Below are 20912 nucleotides of genomic sequence, written 5' to 3' on the forward strand. Positions count from 1 at the left end.
ATATTTGTCAGAGATGCTTTAGGCTGATCCTGCACTGGGCAGGGGGTTGGACTAGATGGTCTGTATGGCCCCTTCCAACTCTATGATTCTATGTGACATGCAGTCATCCCTCCCTCCTCCTCTGCTCTATCCATTGGCATTTCCTGTCTCCTCTGTGGCCAGGTCTGCAGAAAGTAGCAGAAAACTGGCTGAGGTTATAGCTAAAGTTGGCCTTTAGTCATTTTAGAAGCTTCATGGCTTTAAAACACTTTATTAAGTCAAGAAGCATCAGGGCTTTTTTTCAGCGGGAATGCAGTGGAACTGAGTTCTGGAACCTCTTGAAAATGGTCACATGGCTGGTGGCCCCGCCCCCTGATCTCCAGACAGAGGGGAGTTGAGATTGCCCTCTGCGCCGCCGAGCGGCGCAGAGGGCAATCTCAACTCCCCTCTGTCTGGAGATCAGGGGGCGGGACCACCAGCCATGTGACCATTTTCTCCGAGGGCAACCCACTGAGTTCCACCACTTCTTTTCCCAGAAAAAGAGCCCTGTGAAGCATTAAGTCAGTGTTGAAGTCCTGCTTTCTTCTTGCTTGCCGTTCTGTTTTCTTACATTGTACTGCAATGATCTGTTCTTCCTTGCAAGTATAAGCAGAATGCCATTGATGCACATGAATACTGGTAAAACTGAGGCCGCAGCTCCCCACTCCCTACTGAGTAATTAACTAGAGGACAGGCTGTCATACCAGCACTTGTAAAATCCCCAGGTTCAGACTCTCTCTCTGTCATGAATTTTCCCTGCCATGCAAGTCTTTGTGACTAGGCAGTCAATTTTGTGTGTGCATGTAAAATAGATTTCCTTAGTTATGCATTTTAAAAAGATTAGATAGGTAGTGTCATGCAACAGTGCAAATCTCACGCGAGAAAATCCGATCTTCTGCTTTTTTTTGCGTGATGTTCCGGGTCATTCGAAGGGAAGGTAAGCTGTGTGGAAACGGCCACTGTGGAATTTCCTCCTCAAAGCCATTTGTTTGCTCCCCTCTATCACTGTCTTCCACCTTTTCTTTTGTCTTGTATTCCCTATAGGGTTGCCAGCTCCAAGTTGGGAAATTCCTGGACATCTGGGGAGTGAAACCTGGAGAAACCTGGAGAAAGTGGGGTTTGGGGAGGGAAAGGACCTTGGCATGGCATAATTCCATAGAATCCACCCCCAAAGTAGCCATTTTCTCCAGGTGAACTGATCTCTGTGGCCTGGAGATGAGCTGTAATTCTGGGAGATCTCCAGCCACTACCTGGAGGCTGGCAACCCTCATTCCCTCGGTGATCCTCATTGAACCTCCTTACCTTTGCATTTGTGTTTTGTTGAATTGTTTTTCTTTCTGTGTGTGTATTTATATATGCATTTAAAAATGTTTTAATGTTTTGACATTTGCCATCTTGGGGATGCTGAACATAGTAGAAAGATGGCATAAAATGTTCTCAATAAGAATTTAAAAGGTACTGAGATGACAGAACTGTGGGAGCCTTCTTGACAGTCCGTTCCACAAAGTAGGGGCCGCAAAAGAGAACGCATGTGTACAGACTGTGTATACAGATTCATCTTACCTATGGTTGTTGTGGATTTTCTGGGCTGTATAGCCGTGGTCTTGGACCACGGCTATACAGCCTGGAAAATCCACAAAAACCATCGTTCTCTGGCCGTGAAGGCCTTTGACAATATATCATCTTACCTATCTTCAGAAGACTTTGCACAAAGTTGTCATGGTGGAACACAGCAGGAGAGGCTAGGGCTATGGGTCCCCTGGTGGGGGCAGAGGATCCTCCCTCCCATTCTCCACCTGCTGCCACCGCTCACCTGGCTGGTGGGGGGAAAGGCATAGAGAATGGGCATAGGAGCTGCAAAGCGTGCTCCTGTGTCATCCGGAGCCTTCCTTGCCAAGCCGGGAATGAAGTCATTCTCAGAGAGACAAAGGAAGTGGAGGCTCCTTCACTGGCTTTTGCTTTCAAATGGCCATGGTGAGGTCCCTGAGAGCACTTCCCCAACTTCCCCATCCCCCAGGGCAGGGGGATCTGGCAACCCTAGGAGAGGCAGTCCTGCAGATATGAGGGTTCCAAGACCATGAAGAGCTTTGAATGTGATAACCAGTACCTTGAATTCAACCTGTTTAGAGTGGGTTGGTTTGTCAGGATGGCAATGCTGTTTCTGCAAAACATCTATACCGCCTGTGCTGGCTTGGGATAACTCCAGATTATTATGTAGTCTCTTATTGCAGTTGGCAAAGAGGCAAGAATGATCAGGGCCGTAGAAAGCCATCCTGTTGTATAGCGAGTGCGAGGGTAGCTGGAAGTCAAACCATGCTCCATGCAGTCAGTGATCATGCAGAGGTTCTTGTTTGCAAGACTGAGGAATAATTCGCATCGTTTGCAACCTGTTTGAAAACAAAAATAGCATGAGCGTTGTCCTTGATCTAATACATGAGATAAGGTAAAATTTTGGGTAGCTGAAGGGATAGAACAAATCTTGGACATCTAGCTTGTGCTTCCAGAACCAAAAGGGAGGCATCTAGAACCACCCTTGATGCTTCAACCTGAAACATGTACTGCAGGCACGAGATGTCTTGATCTTTGAGGATTTTGCCTTTTGCATATTGAACTCACCCACCCAATTAAAAGGAATAATTTGCCCCTTTTGACTCACAGGTCTCAAAGTACTTCTGCCCATAAACTTCTTTGATGTCAGAAGGCACCCTCTTCCAGATGTTCCCAAACTCCTCTAGGAGATTGCTGGTCATTGATGTTAAGAAAATGCTAGGCTCAATAATGCAGACTCGAACCTTGAAATGATGGAGCTCTCGCCTGAATTGGAACCAAAAGATTGTTAGCAGTAAGAATAAGGAACAGCATTTAAACAGTGCTCTTGAAATCTCTTGGTCAGGCATACTCTTGCTGATGTGAATAAAAGGATCTTCCTCTGAATCTTTATGTCAAAAAAGACAGGTGCACCTCAGTGAAAGCAAGAGAACATAGCAAGAAACAGTTCCCTTCTCCCACAAACCCAAGTTATTTGTTATCATTTATATTTATTTCTAACATTTTTACCTGACCACTGGGCTGTGACACTTTTCTAGTGTCCTAGGAAATTGTATGGTGTCCCCCCATCACCACTGGCCCATTGAGCAGTCACAAGAATCAGGAGACTGCTGGAGGGAGTTCTCCCGGCAACCCTGAAGGGTGCTCACCAAGTTGCCGGGCTTATATTGAGCAACCCGTCTTATTCTTGCTGTCTCTAGTTATGGTGGGTTACCACTCCCCTGGTGGAGGCAGAGGAACTGCCACTCCCAGCCTCCACTATGCCACCTCTCACCTGACCAGTAGGGGTGGGACGTGTAGGAATGGCGCTGGAAATTCTGGAGTGTATGCAGGTGTGGATCCCCCAATGGGGATCCATCATTCTCTCCTCCAAACACCCTCACCCCATAACAACAACCCTGTGGATTAGGTTCGGTTGTGACTGGTCCAAAGTCATCCAGCGAACTTCCACGGCAGAGCAGGGAATTGAACCTGGGCCGTTTTCACGCTACTTACCTGCTTCCGGAACATTGCAAAACGTCGTGCAAAAAACGTGGAGGATAGCGTCTTTATATGTTTCACATGGATGTACTTAGACTCCTGGGTTGCATGGACTCCTAACAGAGATTTATCAATTGTTTGCTGATACACTCCAATATATCCTAAGTATTTTAATTTTCATGTTAAATCTTGTTAGTCTTTAAGGTTCCACTGCACTCAAATCCTGCAGTTCTATTGCAGACCAACAGGGAGACCCACCTGAAACTAATGTTAAAAGGAAGCGGATGACTCAATAGCAAGCTGGGTTGGCACTGGGTGCAAGGCGAAGTGGAGGCGGGACTTGTGGTAGGAGGAGGAGCGTCTATCTGGTGCTGGCCCAGCCGCCTGGTCAGCACCATTATACTCGAGCATCCGCAGGAGCAGCTTGTCACCCTCCCACCCTCCACTGATTAAGGACTATTGGGGGACACTGTCACAACTTTATGGGTTGGTGGTTTTTTGAGGAATTCGGCTGGATCCCAATAGGGTGAGTGGGCCTGTGGGACTGCTCACCCCGACGGATCTGGAAGCATGGTCGCCAGGCAGGGCCGGCGACGGAACAACGTGTGCTGAGGTGACAGTGGGAGGCTGGCGGGTGATGCATCGGTCGGCAGCCAGGCCTACGATGCCAACGGGGATCCGTGCCCAGATGCCAGGCCAATGCTCCATCCAGCAGTAATCAATAAAGTTGTGGCCATTTCTAATCCAAGCAAGTGTCTGGTGTGATTCTTAGCCTCTATGCAGCCTGACATAGCACATAGGTGACAAATCTCTTTCCTTCTACACTATGTCATATATTCTCCTATTGTAATCAACAGTTTTACAAAGTGATTATTAAAATCTGGAATGGAAAGAAATAAGTAGCAAAACATGTTTTAGCAAAAGGGTACAGTAGCAAATACTGATTTTTGGAAAAGTTTCAAAAAGATATAGCAGGAAAAAACACTGCTGGAAAAATACTGCCTGTGAGAAGCTAATAGTGGGGAAATGGCAATAATATATGGGCAGGGCTTATGTACAGTGGAGGCCGAAAAATTCTGCAGCATTTCTTCCAGGCGGTGTGCTAATGTGCTTGGAAGGACTGAATTCCTTTCAAAAAGACTGGAGGAAAGCAGGTTTGGGAAACATCATGTGGAAGATGTAGAAAACATGGAAACAGGAAGTTGTGAGGAATCCCCTGCCTCCCAAAAGCACTCCAGTTTAGAAGCCAAGGTGGAGAAAAACTTGTGTGTGGAAGCAGCCTGGTTACTTCAGAGTTACCAGAACAAACACCCTTTCCACTTACTCTAGCCAAACAGAAAACTGAAGAGGTGGTGTTTTACCTCAGACTATCAGAGAAGGCTTCCACACCATGCTTGGATAGGGAATAACCACCTCCAAAGACTGAAAGTCTTCCCTCCATACTTGACACGTTGACCACCCTTCCTCTTGCTTTTTTCACCAGGGGCAGCAGTTGGAGAGTCACATCAATCAGTCCAAGCAGGTTGACATTTATGATCTTTGCAAAGTCGTCCTTAGTCAGCCATTGATTGAGACCCGATGGTTGACCTACACCTGCATTATTTACCAAGCCCCAAAGTCCTGTGTGAGGAGAGAACACATAACATTTAGGGCCCATCATTCCAATATTCCATCTACCATAAGAAATAACCTAATTTCAGTTTTCTGAACTATGTAAGCTGGATGTAGCCACAAGCCTTTGTTATCCTGAAATACACAAATATTGCGCTTTCCATGATCATAGATCCAGAGGAGTTAGCCGTGTTAGTCTGTAGTAGCAAAATCAAAAAGAGTCCAGTAGCACCTTTAAGACTAACCAACTTTATTGTACCATAAGCTTTTAAGAATCAAAGTGCGGCTCACATATCCGTCTTGCACGATCCACTAATGTTTTCATTATGCCTCTTTTCTGTCAGGGGTGGTAATTGGAGTTTTTGTGTAAGTACCAATCAGTGTGAGTTGGTTTCCTGTAGACCTTGTGACCTAACTGAAAGTTTGCTTTGCGGATGACCAAGGTATCCAGAAATGGGAGTTTTCCCTCAATTTCTTTCTCCATTGTGAATTGTGAGCCGCTCTTTCTCAGTGAGGAAATTAATCATCTAAACCATGCACTTCAGGCAAATGGCTACTCCAGAAATGAAATCCGAAGAGCAATCAAACCCAGGATGAATCAAACAACCAAGGAAAAACAGTCTCCTACAGGAAAAGTGTTTTTGCCATATATCAAAGGAATTACTGATCAGATGGGAAAGCTTATGAAAAAGCATAACCTTCAAGCAGTATTCAGACCCACCCGAAAAATACAACAGATGCTACGATCAGCAAAAGACAGTAGAGACCCCCTCACCTCTGCAGGAGTATACCGTATACCCTGCAGCTGTGGACAAGTTTACATCGGGAATCCAAAACGTAGCATCCAGACAAGAATAAAAGAACATGAAAGACACTGCAGACTTGGACAACCTGAAAAATCAGCAGTGGCTGAACATAGCCTAACTCAAACAGGGCACAGTATCTTATTCCAGGACAGCAAAATACTGGACAACACTTCCAACTACTTTGTCAGACTGCACAGGGAAGCCATTGAAATTCACAAGCATAAGAAAAACTTCAACAGGAAAGAAGAAACCTTAAGAATGAACAGAGCATGGTTTCCAGTTCTGAAAAACACCAGGCTAACAAAACACTCTATACCCAACAATAGCCCTGCAGAGAAGATTAGCACATCAAGCACCAATCCATATGCAAAAGAACCTCCTCAGGATACAGTGAAGCCTCCCGCCATTAGCATTCCACACCCTGGGAAACTCTTACAGGATGACTCAGCTCAACCCCACCCCTCCTGAGTAGATATAAATGACTTGCCAACATCTTTTCCACACTGTGACACTGAGAGATCTCTGTCTTTTGGTGCTACACCTCTGAAGATGCCAGCCACAGCTGCTGGCGAAACGTCAGGAACTACAATGCCAAGACCACGGCAATACAGCCCGGAAAACCCACAACAACCAACTGTTGTTTTCATAATTATAGTTTCTATCTTTCTTTACTTTATGTTGTTATCATAATGTTAGTTTCTACCTTTCTTTACTTTGTCGTGAATTATTTCTTGTGATTAAACACAATGTTCAGGACTTTCCTTACTTCCTTCAGTACTGCGTACCATCACACCAATGAATACATTATCCATTGAAAATATTGGTCCCAAAATTCTAGAACGTGGTAAAATACACAGATTTGAAATCCAAACTAGTAATGTCCTAACTGAAAACTGCCAATGGTAAAAAGTGCCCCCCTCCCCGAATACGAAATTGTAACAAAGCTTTTGGTAATATCCTCCTAACCAAAAACCTGCAATCATGGTAAAAAAAGTCCCCCGTCCCCCCTCCCAATCAGAAACTATAACAAAAGTTTTCTTAGAGCACATCCCTACAAGATTTACCCAGACTACAGCTACCTACAAAGCTGGGCCTTGGAGAGACAGGTAATACAGAGGCAGGCACTTTAAAAGAGAGCTTCCCCCAAAACTGTCTCTCTAAGGGCCTCTTCTAGCTTTAAAGACTAGCCCGGGCAAGGCTCTAAGATGGACAGAGACTCTGCTGGGTTTCTCCTAGCCTTGCAGTGAGGAAGTACTTACAATAATATGAGTGTCTAGCAGGGCTTTTTTTCTGGGAAAAGAGGTGGTGGAATTCAGTGGGTTGCCCTTGGAGAAAATGGTCACATTACTGGTGGCCCCGCCCCCTGATCTGAGCAGCACGGAGAGCAATCTCAACTCCCCTCTGTCTGGAGATCAGGGGGCGGGGCCACCAGCCATGTGACCATTTTCAAGAGGTTCCGGAACTCCATTCCACCGTGTTCCTGCTGAAAAAAAAGCCCTGGTGTCTAGAAACATTTCGGAAGGTGTGTCATGCCTAATAGCACTAACCTTTTTGACTTCATTCATAAGAACTCTGTTTTTTGTAACTGATTGTAATGATATCTAAATATGCAAACTTAATCCAGGGTTAAATAAAAAAGAGTCCAGTAGCACCTTTAAGACTAACCAATTTTATTGTAGCATAAGCTTTCAAGAATCACGTTCTCTTTGTCAGAGGTGCTGCTGAACTCTTTTTGATTTTGCTACTACAGACTAACACGGCAAACTCCTTTGAACCTTTACACAAGCAAACTGATCCCCACACCAAAAGGAGCTGTCTGCATCTCCATATCAAAGGAGTTGTTTACATCCCCCCTCTCCTCCTCCCCCCCTCCCCTCCCCTCCCCTCTCCTCCTCTTTATTTGACCAGTTTCCTTCTGCCCTCCATGCATCTGACGAAGAGAACTTCGGTTCTCGAAAGCTTATGCTACAATAAAATTGGTTAGTCTTAAAGGTGCTACTGGACTCTTTTTTATTTTGCTACTGCAGACTAACACGGCTAACTCCTCTGGATCTTAATCTAGGGTTGTCAGTAAACCTTTAAGCAATATTTATATATCTAAGATGGGCTGTTTCCACACATCTTACCTTGTTTGGGAAACAGCGAAATCTCGCATGAAATTGCGCGAGAAGACGCTGTTATCGTGTGAAATCACATGAGAAGATGCTGTTATCGTGTGAGAAGACGCGATAACAGTGTCTTCTCGTGAGATTTCGTGCGAGATTTCGCTGTTTTCTGGAACAAGGTAAGCCGTGTAGAAACGGCCCTGGTGAAAGGGACTGCAGGATAAATTGACAGTGGCCTAAACTAAAACCGAAAATCTCACACTCCCTTTTTTCCCATCTTTCAAATACAACACTAGTGTGTACATAGAAAAATTATTTACCACTGATAATGGGACTGAGTTAATTCTATGTTTGAACTTCGGATATATCAGTATGTCTAAATAATCACACCAATGAGCTGGTGGTGGGTCCAGCAGTTCTACGAAGAGCAAAACAGTGACTTCTCTGTTTTTTTCCTAGAAGAAGCACGTAGCATAGTGAAAGATGTATTAAATTTTGCATGCTGTGGTTTAGATTCTGGAATATAAATAGAGTGGCCTGGGCCTTCAATGCAGGGCCTTCCATGCTGCTCCCTAATATACTTCCTTTTGAACCAGTCTCTGTATCTTCAGCAGCAGTTGATTAAAAGACATATGAACACCCTATGAAAATCTTTGCCAGCTGGTTTCCTCAATCAAGCTGCTGTTAAAAGACACAGAACCAAGCCAGGCTGTTATCTTCTGTTCTTTTGCCAACCCTATCTTATTTCAGTCAGTTTGAAGTAAGCCTATCACCAGGGGTCATTTCGTAGAAAAAGAGCTGGAGGAACTCATTAGCATAGCTCATTAGCATAACTCATTAGCATATGCCACGCCCCTTGACATCACCTGAAGTATGTCATTGTCATAGCTGATCTGCATATGCCACACCCCCTGGCATCGCCTATCCTGGCTGTTTTGGATCCAATCCTGGCCATTCAGGGCTGAAATTGGGCCCAAAATAGCAAAAAGGGGTCCAAAATGGCAAAAGGGGGCCCAAAGTGATCAGGATAGGGCCACTGCTGAGTGGGAGAGTGATCCACCACCCATCAGAGGCCCAATCCGGGCCGTTTCGGCCCCAATCCAGGCTGAAATGGGCCCAAAATGGCTGAGAGTCAGGTGGGCAGGGCCACCTGACATGTGACCTCTTTGAGGAACTGCCGGAACTGCGTTCCTGCGCATTCCCCCTTGAAATGAGCCCTGCCCATCACACAAATAAGGTGCAAAAGAACAGCTCAAGTCACCTTTGTCCCCCACACATCTTTTCACCCAGTCAGCTGCCGCCGCTACACTCTCTGTGATGGTCACATCCAGGATGGTGGTTTTCAAGCGGTCAGACGTGACCTTCTCCAGCTGCTCAGCCCCCTTCTGTGTGAAGCATGCTGCCAACACTCGCATGCCCTTGGAGTCCAGCTGCCTGGCAAGTTGGTGGCCAAAGCCAGAGTCACAGCCAGTGATGAAGACATATTTCTCTGACAGGTTCTCTACAGTCTGTCTCTCTCGGTACCATCGGCGAAGGAAGTAGATGCCTAGCAGGGCAGCCAGGTAGAACCACATGACCACAAACTTCAGAGAACACAGAAGGGGAGGTGTAAGAGATAAGGCAGCTTCAAGAATCTATTGGAAGAAAACAAAAATCCAGTGGCACTTTAAAGACTAAGAACATTTATTTCAAGATGAACTTTCATGAGACACAGCTCACTTCCTCATATATGGGGAGGAAAATCAAACTGGGAATTCTGTTTAAATGGAAGATTTTTGGGGTGGATGGAGAGGAGATGAGAGGGGGTCCTGACTTCTAAGTGTAAATTCTCTGTGGAAATGACTAGAAGAGGATTAGCAATTACAAATCATATGGCTAAAAATGAAGGGAAGGTTAAAGGTGGGTATCAAAGATGAGGCGGTTATGGATCTATCAGACTTATGTTTAATGTCGAGATGATCAGAAACAATAACTTGGTAATGATTCTGCCGTGCACATAGATCAGCTAATGTTTAGTGCTGGTCACATTACTCCTTTAAACCCCCAGTAACAGCATGAGTCATACTTGGAATTATTCTTCACCTGCTACTTCCTCTCATATCCAGAAGATGGTAGTAGGGAAGAATATCTTGAGGGAAGAATATATATCTTTGCCAAAAACTTCTCATTCAGAAAGATAATTAAGAGCCTGGTTCTATATTTGACTGAAAATGCAGTTGGGAAATGGAAGGAAGGATAAGAAGTCATTAAAAGAGTGCATGTGAAGTAAATTTATTGGTGAAGGTTGCAAAGTCATAAAAGAAACCCAGTTCATTGAATCCATAATGTGTAGAGAGAGAAAAGAAGGAAATAAAGAGACCTTGGCTAGAAGAGGAATGGAGTGAGTTCCTATTTGGTGTGTTCAGGAATACTCCAAACCAGGAAGAAACAGAGGCAGCCTAAGCCATTGGATCCATGTTGTGTTTCTTAGATGGCAGCCTGGCAGAGGTGCAATCCCAGGAAATACAGGGGATATCTATTCCCAGTGTCCCCCCAAGTCTGTCCTCATTTAACCCTAATGGTCAAACAAGACATAAAAAGAGGACGTCTGATTTCCCCCCCTTCCGTGCCTAATATCCCCCGGCGGAAGGAGCTAGTATCAATAGGTGAAACCACACTTGATGTACTGGGACCTTGATGCAAATTGGGACCCTATGCTTCTTCTATTGGCCTTAAACACATAGAGGAAAGAGTCACACATCTTCCAGTGGCCTTTCTAATTAGTTTAAAGGGCTCTGTAAAACAACCGTTTTGCTTACCTCTGGTTTTAGTTCGCAGCTTGACTGTACGATCAGTCTGAAATGACTCTGAGAAGGGGAGGCCTGTTCATTGTAACCTGTTGTTGAACAAACACCCTTTCCCCACCTCCAGGATGTAAGCTAAGCAAAGGACCAAGTCCAAGGTACTGGATGGTATGACAGCCATCCTGGATTTGACCCAACAATTTCCTTCAGCTGTTTGGTTTCCTGAGAACATTTCCCCAGGAAGTACAGAGCGAGTACAGGAGGTATCTATTAGTTAATATAACAAAGTTGCACAATCAGGATAAACATGAGGTCCTGCACAGCAAACACACTTGATGAAAGTATACTGCAAAAGGATAAAGTAAGGATAGAACTTACATTTATTGAGTTAGATTCACAGCGATTTTGTAGTAGGAAGGAGACAGAAGGCTAATCTAAAGACTACGTCTCTCTATTACAAGTGGATATCTCATCTAGCTTCACCTGTGTGGATGTGTGCATGCCTGGACATGCCTCGGGCATGGTCTCACAGCTAGGATTGCCAGGTCCCCTTACCCACCTGGTGAGAGGGGGACCCTGGCACGCATCTTCTCTTTGTTTCTTGCATGCACACAAAGCGCACATGTGGTCTTGTGCCTGCGCGATGACATCACTTCTGGGAAGTCATCGTTCAGGCACAGGAGTGTGTGCACGCTTTGCCCCAAATGAGCCCAATTCAGCATATTTGAGGCCAAAATCCGCCCACTGCAAAGCGCAGGAGCGCTCTTTGGGTGGTGCAATGACATCACTCCCAGGAAGTGAGGTTGTTGTACCTCCCTGGAATTGCACCCAGGATTCCTGTGCCTCCCCCCTCCCTGCTGACCACAGGACAGACCCACAAAGACATCTTGGCTGTTGCAAGACCATCAGGAAAGAAACAGAGAACACATAAGATACCAGAAGAGAAGAAGGAGTCACAAAGAATCTCCTAGCTTAGATGAGGATAGGCATCCTACTCAGTAGGAAGATAACATATACTTTTTTTCTGTGAAAAGAGGTGGTGGAACTCAGTGGTGTAGCATGAGTTGCCAGCACCTGGGGCAACTCCTGGCAGGAGGTGGTGCTCCTGGGACAACACAATGACATCACTTCCAGAAAGTGATATCATCCACCCCCTGGGAGCACTCCCACTATTCATGCCTGCTCACCTCCCTGATCCTTACCTGGCAGCAATGTTCCCTCTAAGTGGTGCAGTGTTGTGAGCCAGAAATCTACTTAGTGAGCAGCAACTTGCAAGTTTTGAGCACACCTTTCCAAAACCAGAATCCTTTTGATTAAAAGATTTTTGAATTAGATTGTCTGAGGCATTAGTATTGGGTGTCATCAGTATGTTGATGGCTTATGCATGTGGTTCTCAAAAGCTTATGCCTCAATAAAGTGGGTTAGTCTAAAAGGTGCTACTGGACTTTTTACTATTTTGCAACCACAGACTAGCATGGCTAACTCCTCTGGATATTAAAGAGTGCATCTGTAATATATGGAATTCACTGCCACGTGATGTGGCAACTGCTAGAGGGTATTAGGGACTTTAAAAATGATTAGAGAAATGTGTGCATGAACAGTCTATTCACAGTTATTTTAGCATAAGAATTAACTAGATACTCTACATATAGGGGCAGTATACCACCTGAGCCCAGACCCGGAGAACCCAGGCTAGCCTGAACTTAGATCTTGGAAGCTAAGTAGGTGATCCCTCCAGGGTTGTTTCACAGAGGAAGGCAACGGCAAACCACCTCTGCACATCTCTTGCCTTAAAAACCTTGCAGGGTTGATATTTATTTTATTTTGTTTGCACTATTTATAGTCAGCCTTTCTCACTGACATTCAAGGCAAATTTCACAGTATAAGTCAATACAATCAACAGAATGGGGCATTCAATAAACAATACAATAGGGAATGGATTGCAGAAATTTTAAAACAACTGTCAGTCCTTGGCAGGTAAATCCCCAAGTCCCTCACAGCAAACAGGTGTATTGGTTGAAGTAACTTTATTGGAGATCAATCAGGGCCGATTCCAGATGACTAACCTTAAGGCGTTTCATGCCGCCCTCTTCCGGATTGCGACGGGGAAAATGCGAAATATCGCGTTTCCTCGCGCGAGTTTTGCACGTCGTCGCAAAGACAAAGACAGCCGGGCCCCCGGGGGTTGCGGCTGCACCGCTCCCCCCGACGCCCCCCGCCCCGATGCCGAGAGGAAACGCGAGGGCATTCCAGAATTCCCCAACACAAAAATAACACAACTCACTTTACATTAAAGAATCACAAAAACACAATTCTTGTCAAAATCACTTTATTTCTTTAACTGCTTTAACTGTTACACAGTAGGAGGGCACACCAGGGCATGAAAGTAGTCTACTACACAAAAATAACACAACTCACTTCACAGCAGAGAATCACCCAAAACACAATTGCTGTCAAAAACACTTTATTTCTTTAACTGCATTAGGTTACACAGTAGGAGGGCACAACAGGGCATGAAAGCAGTCTACTACACAAAATAACACAACTCACTTCACTGTTTTTGACAGCAATTGTGTTTTGGGTGATTCTCTGATGTGAAGTGAATAACAACATCCCCCCCTCAAGTCTAATCTTTCTGAAACTTGGGGAGTAGTTATGGTTTGTGGGGCTCAGAACGGCCCCTGTTGGACTTAAAGAGCCCATATTCACAGGGAGTGTTTAGCAGGCTCTCCTGCAGCCAGCACCCAAGTTTGGTAGAGATTGCCATAGGAATCTTGGAGTTATACCCTCTCCAATCAGAGGCCCCCAGGAAACTCACACTCGATACAATTAGAGCCACCAGTTGATGTTGGCCCAGTGTACAATGGGTGTACTCAAAGGTGGCCTGCCTCCCCTCTAGGGAGCGGGGGTATAGCCACTCGCTGGTGACACCCCCCATGTGCCCACTCGCTAGGCCTCAGAGGAGCGCGCATTTATTCCCAGCGCAGGCTGGAAGGTGGGTGATGATGACGGCAGCCACTAGGCCTGGCGGGCATGGGGAGGTGGGGGCATGCCGTCTCCCCTCAGGGGGCGGGGTGTCTGGCTGCTCTAATGTATGTACATACATTCTAGTGTATGTTCATTATACTTACACATTCTCTAATGTTTGTATCTTTCTCTGTTTTTGATTTTCAATCCTTTTATTTATGGATGTGTCGTGTACTGTTTGATTCTATATCTATTTGTTGCATTCGCATTCTGTTTCTAGATCTAGAAAAGTTCATATCTGTGTACCCTTTTCTATCTGTTTCTCTGTATCTCCCTCACACTGTCTATTCATAACTTTCTATCTGTTTCTTTCTGTGTTTCCACCACTATCTATCTGAATCTATATCTGTCTATGTATATCTGCCCTTTCCTATTTCTTTCTATATCTAGCTGTCTTTTTCTCTCTTTCTATAACTATATTGTTTTCTACATACCTTTATCTTCATCTATATGTATGTTTGTGTATCGATCTTTTTCTAATGTTTTTGTTTTTCAATCCGTCTTTCTGGCTATCTTGTTATCTGGCTATCTTTTTCTGTCTGACTCTGTATCTATTGCTAGTGTTCACATGTCATTTGGAGGGGAAGTGGCAAGATCTCCCAGCAACCGCGGGGCGTCACCTGAGGGTCCCCCTGAGGATTTCTCTGGTGGCAGCCAGCATCACCCACTTTCCTGCCTTTGCGGAAAGACGGGAGCTGCGGGACACATTCCCCCCCCCGGCTGAAACGGGTCCAGTCAGTCCCGTTGACAGGGGAGCTGCCATGCTGTGCAACCGACTTTATCCCTATACGATACAATCAGCTGCATGATCGCAGCTGAGCTGTCCCTCATGACCAAGGAGGGAGCAGTAACAGGATAGTCCCTCGTGAAGCGGCGCCTGACATGACCTGCCATCCTGCCTTTGCTGAAAGAAGGGGATGAGCAAGACAGGAGACATTGCTTGGATAGGTCAGAGTGGTTTCAGAAAAGGAGAGACAGAAATGGGGCAGCAGCAGCAGCAGCAGCAGCAGCTGACATTGGCCACCTTCCTGCCTTTGCAGAAGGACATGAGTCGAGGGACCCATTCCCCCCTGCTCAGAGGGCACAGCATTTGCAATGGATAGGGGCACTGTGCGGCTCAACTATATGTGCAACAGCTCCTGAGCTGTTGTGCAAGTGCCCAAAGGAGGCTGCTGCCAGCATCACCCACTTTCCTGCCTTCGCAGAAAGGAGGTGTCATGATGATCTGGCTGTGACAGGAAGGCCTATCAAGGCCTCAGAAGCCTGTTAGCAGTGGGAGTGGGCCTGGCTAAACCTGACCCAAATGTACCAGCCCTCATTCAAGATACCCACAGGACTTGAAGGGCAAGGGTGTGTGGCAACGGCATGGAGAACCAAGGAGCAAAATGTTTTAGTAGCCTGCAGAACCCCACGCACTCCATGATGGATATGAGCAAGCCATGTAGGGCAATCGTCTCTGCCAAGATGCGAAGGCCCACCTCCTGAGCCCTCAGCCTCAAGGTTCTAAGTGGCGCTGTCCCAGACCCCGAGGGGACAACCTCTGCAAGCGCGGCCTGCTGGAGCACTCTGTTCCCACCAGCATCACCCTCAGGGCAAAGTGACCCTTCCACTGATCCCCACTCAGAGGAGCTGGTTGCCCCCTTTCTCCCCCCAATGGATGTGTCACTGGGCGAGGATGGAGACAGGCTCGGGTGGTGCATCTTCAGGTGCTGAGTCAGGACCGTCGAGGACAGGTGCTTTGGGTTTTTGCCCCTGCACACCTGGACATCAGAGGCACGGCACTGCACCACATGGGGGTCATTAGGAAGGGCCCGAAAGTGCCTCCGTATGGAGGCGTTGAAATGTGGACTATTAACTGTCCTAACGGTCCTTATCCCTGGGCAGGAACTTTGCCCTATAACTAACATTGCTTTCCCCCTTTACGTCTCTTCTGCCAATGCTACTGTCTGAGTGCAGTGATACTGATGGATCTCTAATAAAGAAACTTTAATTGGACTCTTGAAGTGTCTTCAGTGAAGTAACTGGGGATCTAACTGGCAGAGCCTGACACAAACACATATTAACAACTCCATCGTATTTCTTGAAAGAAAAGAAGTTAAATTCTCCCTCCTCTGGACTCCATTGTTATTTTTCACACTTCTTACAACTATAGATTTTGGCAAATCTCTTTCTCTTTTGGTTCTCTTTTCCAACCATTCCATGCGGCTGAATGCAATGCCTTCTATAAAGATAGTTTTAGGTAGGCGGGCTTGTTGGGTTGCAGAAGAACAGCAGGATTTTAGTCCAGTGGCGCCTTAGAGACCAATAAGATTTCCAGAGTTTTGAGATTTTCCAGTTTTGAGATAACTCCCTTTTCCAACCATCATTCTCATACCTCATTTTACAGGAGACTTTAGAGACAATGTCTGCCTGTTTCATTGAATTAAATAGGATGAGCCACCTGATTTTATACAGACTTACTAGGAAATAAATCCTACAAAGTTCAGTGGAATTTACTTCCTAATAAACATGCTTAAGTAGAAGTCAAGAGACAATACGACTTAAACAGATTCAAGGTGTTACTGTTTGATCCTGACCCCTATGTCTTATCTTTTCAATCTTGCCAGTCACGAACACAGGAGAACCTTTACGTTAATGCGTTGGGACGCTCTTCCATCAGCTGTACTGGAAGGCAGATACAAAAGAATGCCACTGGAAGAATGTCTGTGTCCCTGTGGTGATGGGAAAATAGAATCACTAGAACATGTCATCTTTGACTGTAAAATACACATACAAGTACGAGAAGTTTACATAAGGCCTATACTTTCTGCCCATCCAGGTAGACATAGAGCTTTTCTACTTTCAAAAATACTCTCGGATAGATCCCAGGACATAACACATAAGGTTGCTAAGTTTGGTTGGATGGCAATAAAGAACAGGAGTTCATTCACTACCCACTAAAGACAGTTTTGTCTTATGGGTTTATGGTACCTGGTTTTTATGATGTGCTGAAATTTAAATTTCAAGTATTTTTAAATATTTTAAATATTTTAAGGCAATGCAAGCCAATGTAATCTATTATGTTACTGAAGTATCTTTTAATCTGTGTTCTCTAGTTTATCTCTGTAACACTGATCATTCCTGTAATTCTTTTGCTGGTCTAGGACCATAATAATAAATTTGATTTGAACATGCTTAAATGCAGGCAGACTGCGTTGTGAAGTTCAATCTTATGCACATATATATCTTGGAACAAATCTCACTGAAATCGAGAGAAACAATAGACTTGGGCTAAGGCCTACATACTAGGATAGAAGCCCATTGAACACACAGCCCAGTCTTACAGATATTTATTATGAAATTAAGCTGTCTGATCTTCAGTGGGACTTAATTCTGTAGTGGAACTTCTTATTTCTTAAAAATTAGGAAACAAACAACCCTTCATGCAGCCCATTCTCCTTCTCTCTCTCATTCCCTCCGCCCACACCATGCAAGCCATTAGGGCTACTTTTTCCCTTTTTTGTAGCTCAGCAGCCAGGCAGCTATCTCGTGTTGAATTCAGGGGTCAGGCAGGCAAGGTGGGGTTGTTTAGAGAGAGATGCTGTGCCCCAGAAAAGTTCTTGGCCCCTGATAGCAGCCTCATGCAGCTCTGGGGCTTCCTGGGCTGGCAGACATGTGGGATGGGCCAGGGAATCCAGCCAACTGGCCAGAAGGAAGGTTGAATAGAGGCTCTTGAATGGGCTATAGCTTGCTCCTCCATGCAGGATGTTAGCATTTCCAAAGCTTGCCAGAGATGGGAGAGGGTGGGCAGTGAGTAGACTTTGTCAGGTCTTGCCAGGTATTCCCCCCCCAAAAAACAAAAAATACCCACGTAACCTTACTAATAAGTTCAATATCTCCAATTACAATTCCTATTGATTAACAATTCATTTATATAAGTCGCACAGTAAGATCACTGTAACATACTAGGAAATTCTTAAACCATTAAGAATTCCTATAACACTCCTACTCACAACTGGAAAAACCATTCACACAGGTGCTACAATACAGGTACCGTCAATCAATAATTAATAAAGTGCTAGTGCCAAAAATGGTATTATGATTATTCATTGCACATATACATTCTAAAGTGCAAATGCATAAGCAGCACCATATAAACACAGATCCAGGGACCCAGGGAAGAGGGGAGGATGAGCTCTGCTCAGCCTCTTAGGAGGTTGGTGCAGTCTCTGCTGGAACTTCAAGGCCATGTTCACAGGCCGGCCAGGAAATGGTAACCAAAGCACCTGCAAGATAAGCAGCTAGCAACCAGTCAGCAAAACAGATTCCTTCCGCATGCCCTCAGAGGTATACTACACACTGTAGCAGAAATTCATAACCCATGACAGATTTGCTGGAGGCGTATCTGACAGGCTTTCCAGTTCTTCTGCTATGGCAGGAGACCTCTTGCTGGTAAGTCCCATTGCCTGCTGCCTCTCTGAGCAGGGGCAGGAAAAATAAAATAAGAAACAGTCACTTTTCCAATGTCATCATGTCACTTCTGGGTAAAACCTGAGAGTGACATAGGGTAGCTCTAGGAATTGCTGGAAACTCTGTGGTTTTACCATAGAGTTTCCAGTGATTCTAGAGATAGCCTTTCCCAATTCTGCATTTTACCTCCAATGTCTCTGATATCACATGCACCCCCCGGGGGGGGGCTGCTCCTGCCAGTTGCTAGGCAACCCTAGTGATGGGTTAATATCCAAGCCTCTCACAAGGAGCAGTTCTCTTTCTGAGTGGGCAAGCAGCACCGACTGGGCCACTGCACACTTGGGGCCTTTGGCTGAAGCTGGCCAGATGCTGCCTGCCTGGAGTGGAGGCTTGGAGCAGGAGGACCCAACTGGAGAGGTGTAGCCATGCTGCTGCAAGCTAGCTGGCAGACAAAGGCCAGCCAGCAGCTGGCCCAACACAAATTTCAGGGGCATGGTCCTAATGAGGGTGAGGCCAAGGAGAAAGCAGAAACCCTCCTGAGCACTTGGCAGTAATTCCATGCCTCTAGGGGTCGCCAGCCCACAGGATGGGAACCAGTGTTCTAGTTTAGGTGTCAAGCAAGGTCTATTATTTGTGTTTGTGCTTTTAAATACATTAAAGACTTGATTAAAGCTTATATGAAGTTTGAGATTAGAATTTAGAACTACTACTCCCCTGAGTAATAAGAAATTATACAAGCAATGGGTTGTTGTTGTTGTTGTTGTTGTTGTTGTTATTGAATTGGTGAAATATTTGATACTTGGCCTTTTGTAAAAGCTGCTTTTTTGCTGTAGACATTAAGCTTCATGTTATATGATAAATAACTTACCATGCAATTCAGAGTGTGTGTGTGTGATATATATATATATATATCACATCATATATATATGAGCTCAATAGAGTTTTGTGAAGCCACAAACTTGCTCATTGCTAAGACATGCTTCAGGCAACCAAATAGATGAAGAGATGGAAGGATGATAGATTCCTTCAAAGAAGAATCTTTTGAAAAACAACTGGAAATCTTAGAAAGTGGCCATTTTCACACTGCTTACCTTCCCTCGCAATGACCTGGAACATCGCGTAAAAAACACGGAAGATCGTGTTTTCTCTCGCGAGATTTGCATGACATCGCACAAATCTCGCGCGAGAAAACGCGAGCTTCCACGATTTTTGCGCGATGTTCCAGGTCGTTGCGAGGGAAGGTAAGCCGTGTGAAAACAGCCAGTGAAGTGAAAGCTGCTCTCAAAGCAATTGGGAGAAACAGATGGAATACCAATAGAGCTATTTCAGGCTACAGAAACAGTCGATCAAAATCTTAACAGGAAAGTGTGAGGGGGCAGAGATATCTCTGTGACCCTCAATATGGGGCATATCCCATCATTCACCTAGTGAAGGATATACCACCTTTCCACACACGTGAATGTGTGTAGCAGAGCATACAGTGAAGTCCAGTGAGAAGAAATATAATTTAATAAGTTTGTCTAGTTAAAGAAGAGTTTCATTTAAGAATTATTTACAATAATATATACAACAAACGGAGAGAGACACATATTCATCACTTATACAGGAGAGGGAGACAGTTTCTGCCAACAGACATTTTACAACGGTCACAGACAGAACAGAATCTTCACTCACAGCAGGGAGGGGCTAGTTCAGGAGCTACAGACAAACAAACTATACAAAAGGATATCAAGCCCTTCACTTTGCAAGCACCCTGCATGTTCAAATGAGGCCACAGTGCTTTATTCATACAGCAAGACCACAGGTTCACTCAGGATTCAGAAAAGGAAGAGGCACTAGAAATCACATTGCAAATTTATGATGACGAATGGAGCATACCAAAGAATTTCAGGAGAAAATCAGCCTGTTTTTTAATAGATTACAGCAAAAAGTTCTGATTGTGTAGATCATAAAATGCTATGGATGGTGTTAAAAGAAATGAGTGTGCCAAAACATCCAATTGTTTTGATCCACAGACTGTACTATGGACAAGAGGCTACAATTAGGGCAGAATATGGGGGATTAAAATAGTTTACAGTTGTTAAAGGTGTCAAACACAGATGGATATTATCTCCCTATCTGTACAACTGTCAGACTATGGAATCCCAGTTATCTAGAGTTCGTCTCCCCCTTCTGCAAGAAGCACAATTTCTTGATTTCAAAAGGTTTATTGAAAGACTATGCTCAGGATACAAGTAGCCATATTCCAAGGATAAGGAAAGCCTTGGCTGAACGAAAGCTTTGTTGAGAATGACACCTAAAATGAAAGTAACAACACTTCAAACACCCCTTCCCAGCCTCCCCCCTTAGTCCTGTCTAGAAGGCCTGGGAAGGCGAGGACGTCAAGGTCGGCCAGAACGGGTTGATAAGAATTCTTCGCTCCCATGGATATAGGCAGCCTGGGCAACACCTGGGCCTGGAGGGAAAGAACTAAACAACTACAGATTATAACACAAGAACATGGCGTAGCTTTGGCTTGAGAACTGACTAGCAAACTGACACTCTGACAACAACTTATGTGTAAAATGTATCATAAGGAAAGATGG

At 45.0% G+C, this 20912-nt stretch overlaps 1 protein-coding gene across 1 annotated transcript; it reads right to left on the reverse strand.

Annotated features, from left to right (window-relative positions):
- Window positions 1-474: 474 nt before the first annotated feature.
- LOC129329167 (17-beta-hydroxysteroid dehydrogenase type 6-like) lies at window positions 475-10962 on the reverse strand. The gene is made up of 5 exons (XM_054978608.1): window positions 10867-10962; window positions 9330-9702; window positions 4908-5166; window positions 2675-2832; window positions 475-2405 (listed from the first exon to the last, which is right to left on the reverse strand). The coding sequence occupies exons 2-5, from the start codon at window positions 9640-9642 to the stop codon at window positions 2191-2193; spliced, it is 945 nt and encodes a 314-aa protein (XP_054834583.1). The 5' UTR covers window positions 9643-9702; window positions 10867-10962; the 3' UTR covers window positions 475-2190.
- Between the last annotated feature and the right edge of the window lie 9950 nt (window positions 10963-20912).

The sequence above is a fragment of the Eublepharis macularius genome, chromosome 4, assembly GCF_028583425.1.
Source record: "Eublepharis macularius isolate TG4126 chromosome 4, MPM_Emac_v1.0, whole genome shotgun sequence".
In the NCBI taxonomy this organism is placed as follows: domain Eukaryota; kingdom Metazoa; phylum Chordata; class Lepidosauria; order Squamata; family Eublepharidae; genus Eublepharis; species Eublepharis macularius.

Bases quoted from the DNA above. Each gene is read 5' to 3' on its own strand.
- LOC129329167 (XM_054978608.1), bottom strand. From the start codon at position 9,642: ATGTGGTTCTACCTGGCTGCCCTGCTAGGCATCTACTTCCTTCGCCGA. The intron at 5,167-9,329 runs GTGACTTGAGCT...CTCCTCACACAG, and splicing joins AAGATGTGTGGGGGACAAAG to GACTTTGGGGCTTGGTAAAT. The intron at 2,406-2,674 runs GTGAGTCAAAAG...GTTTTCAAACAG, and splicing joins GCAGAAGTACTTTGAGACCT to GTTGCAAACGATGCGAATTA.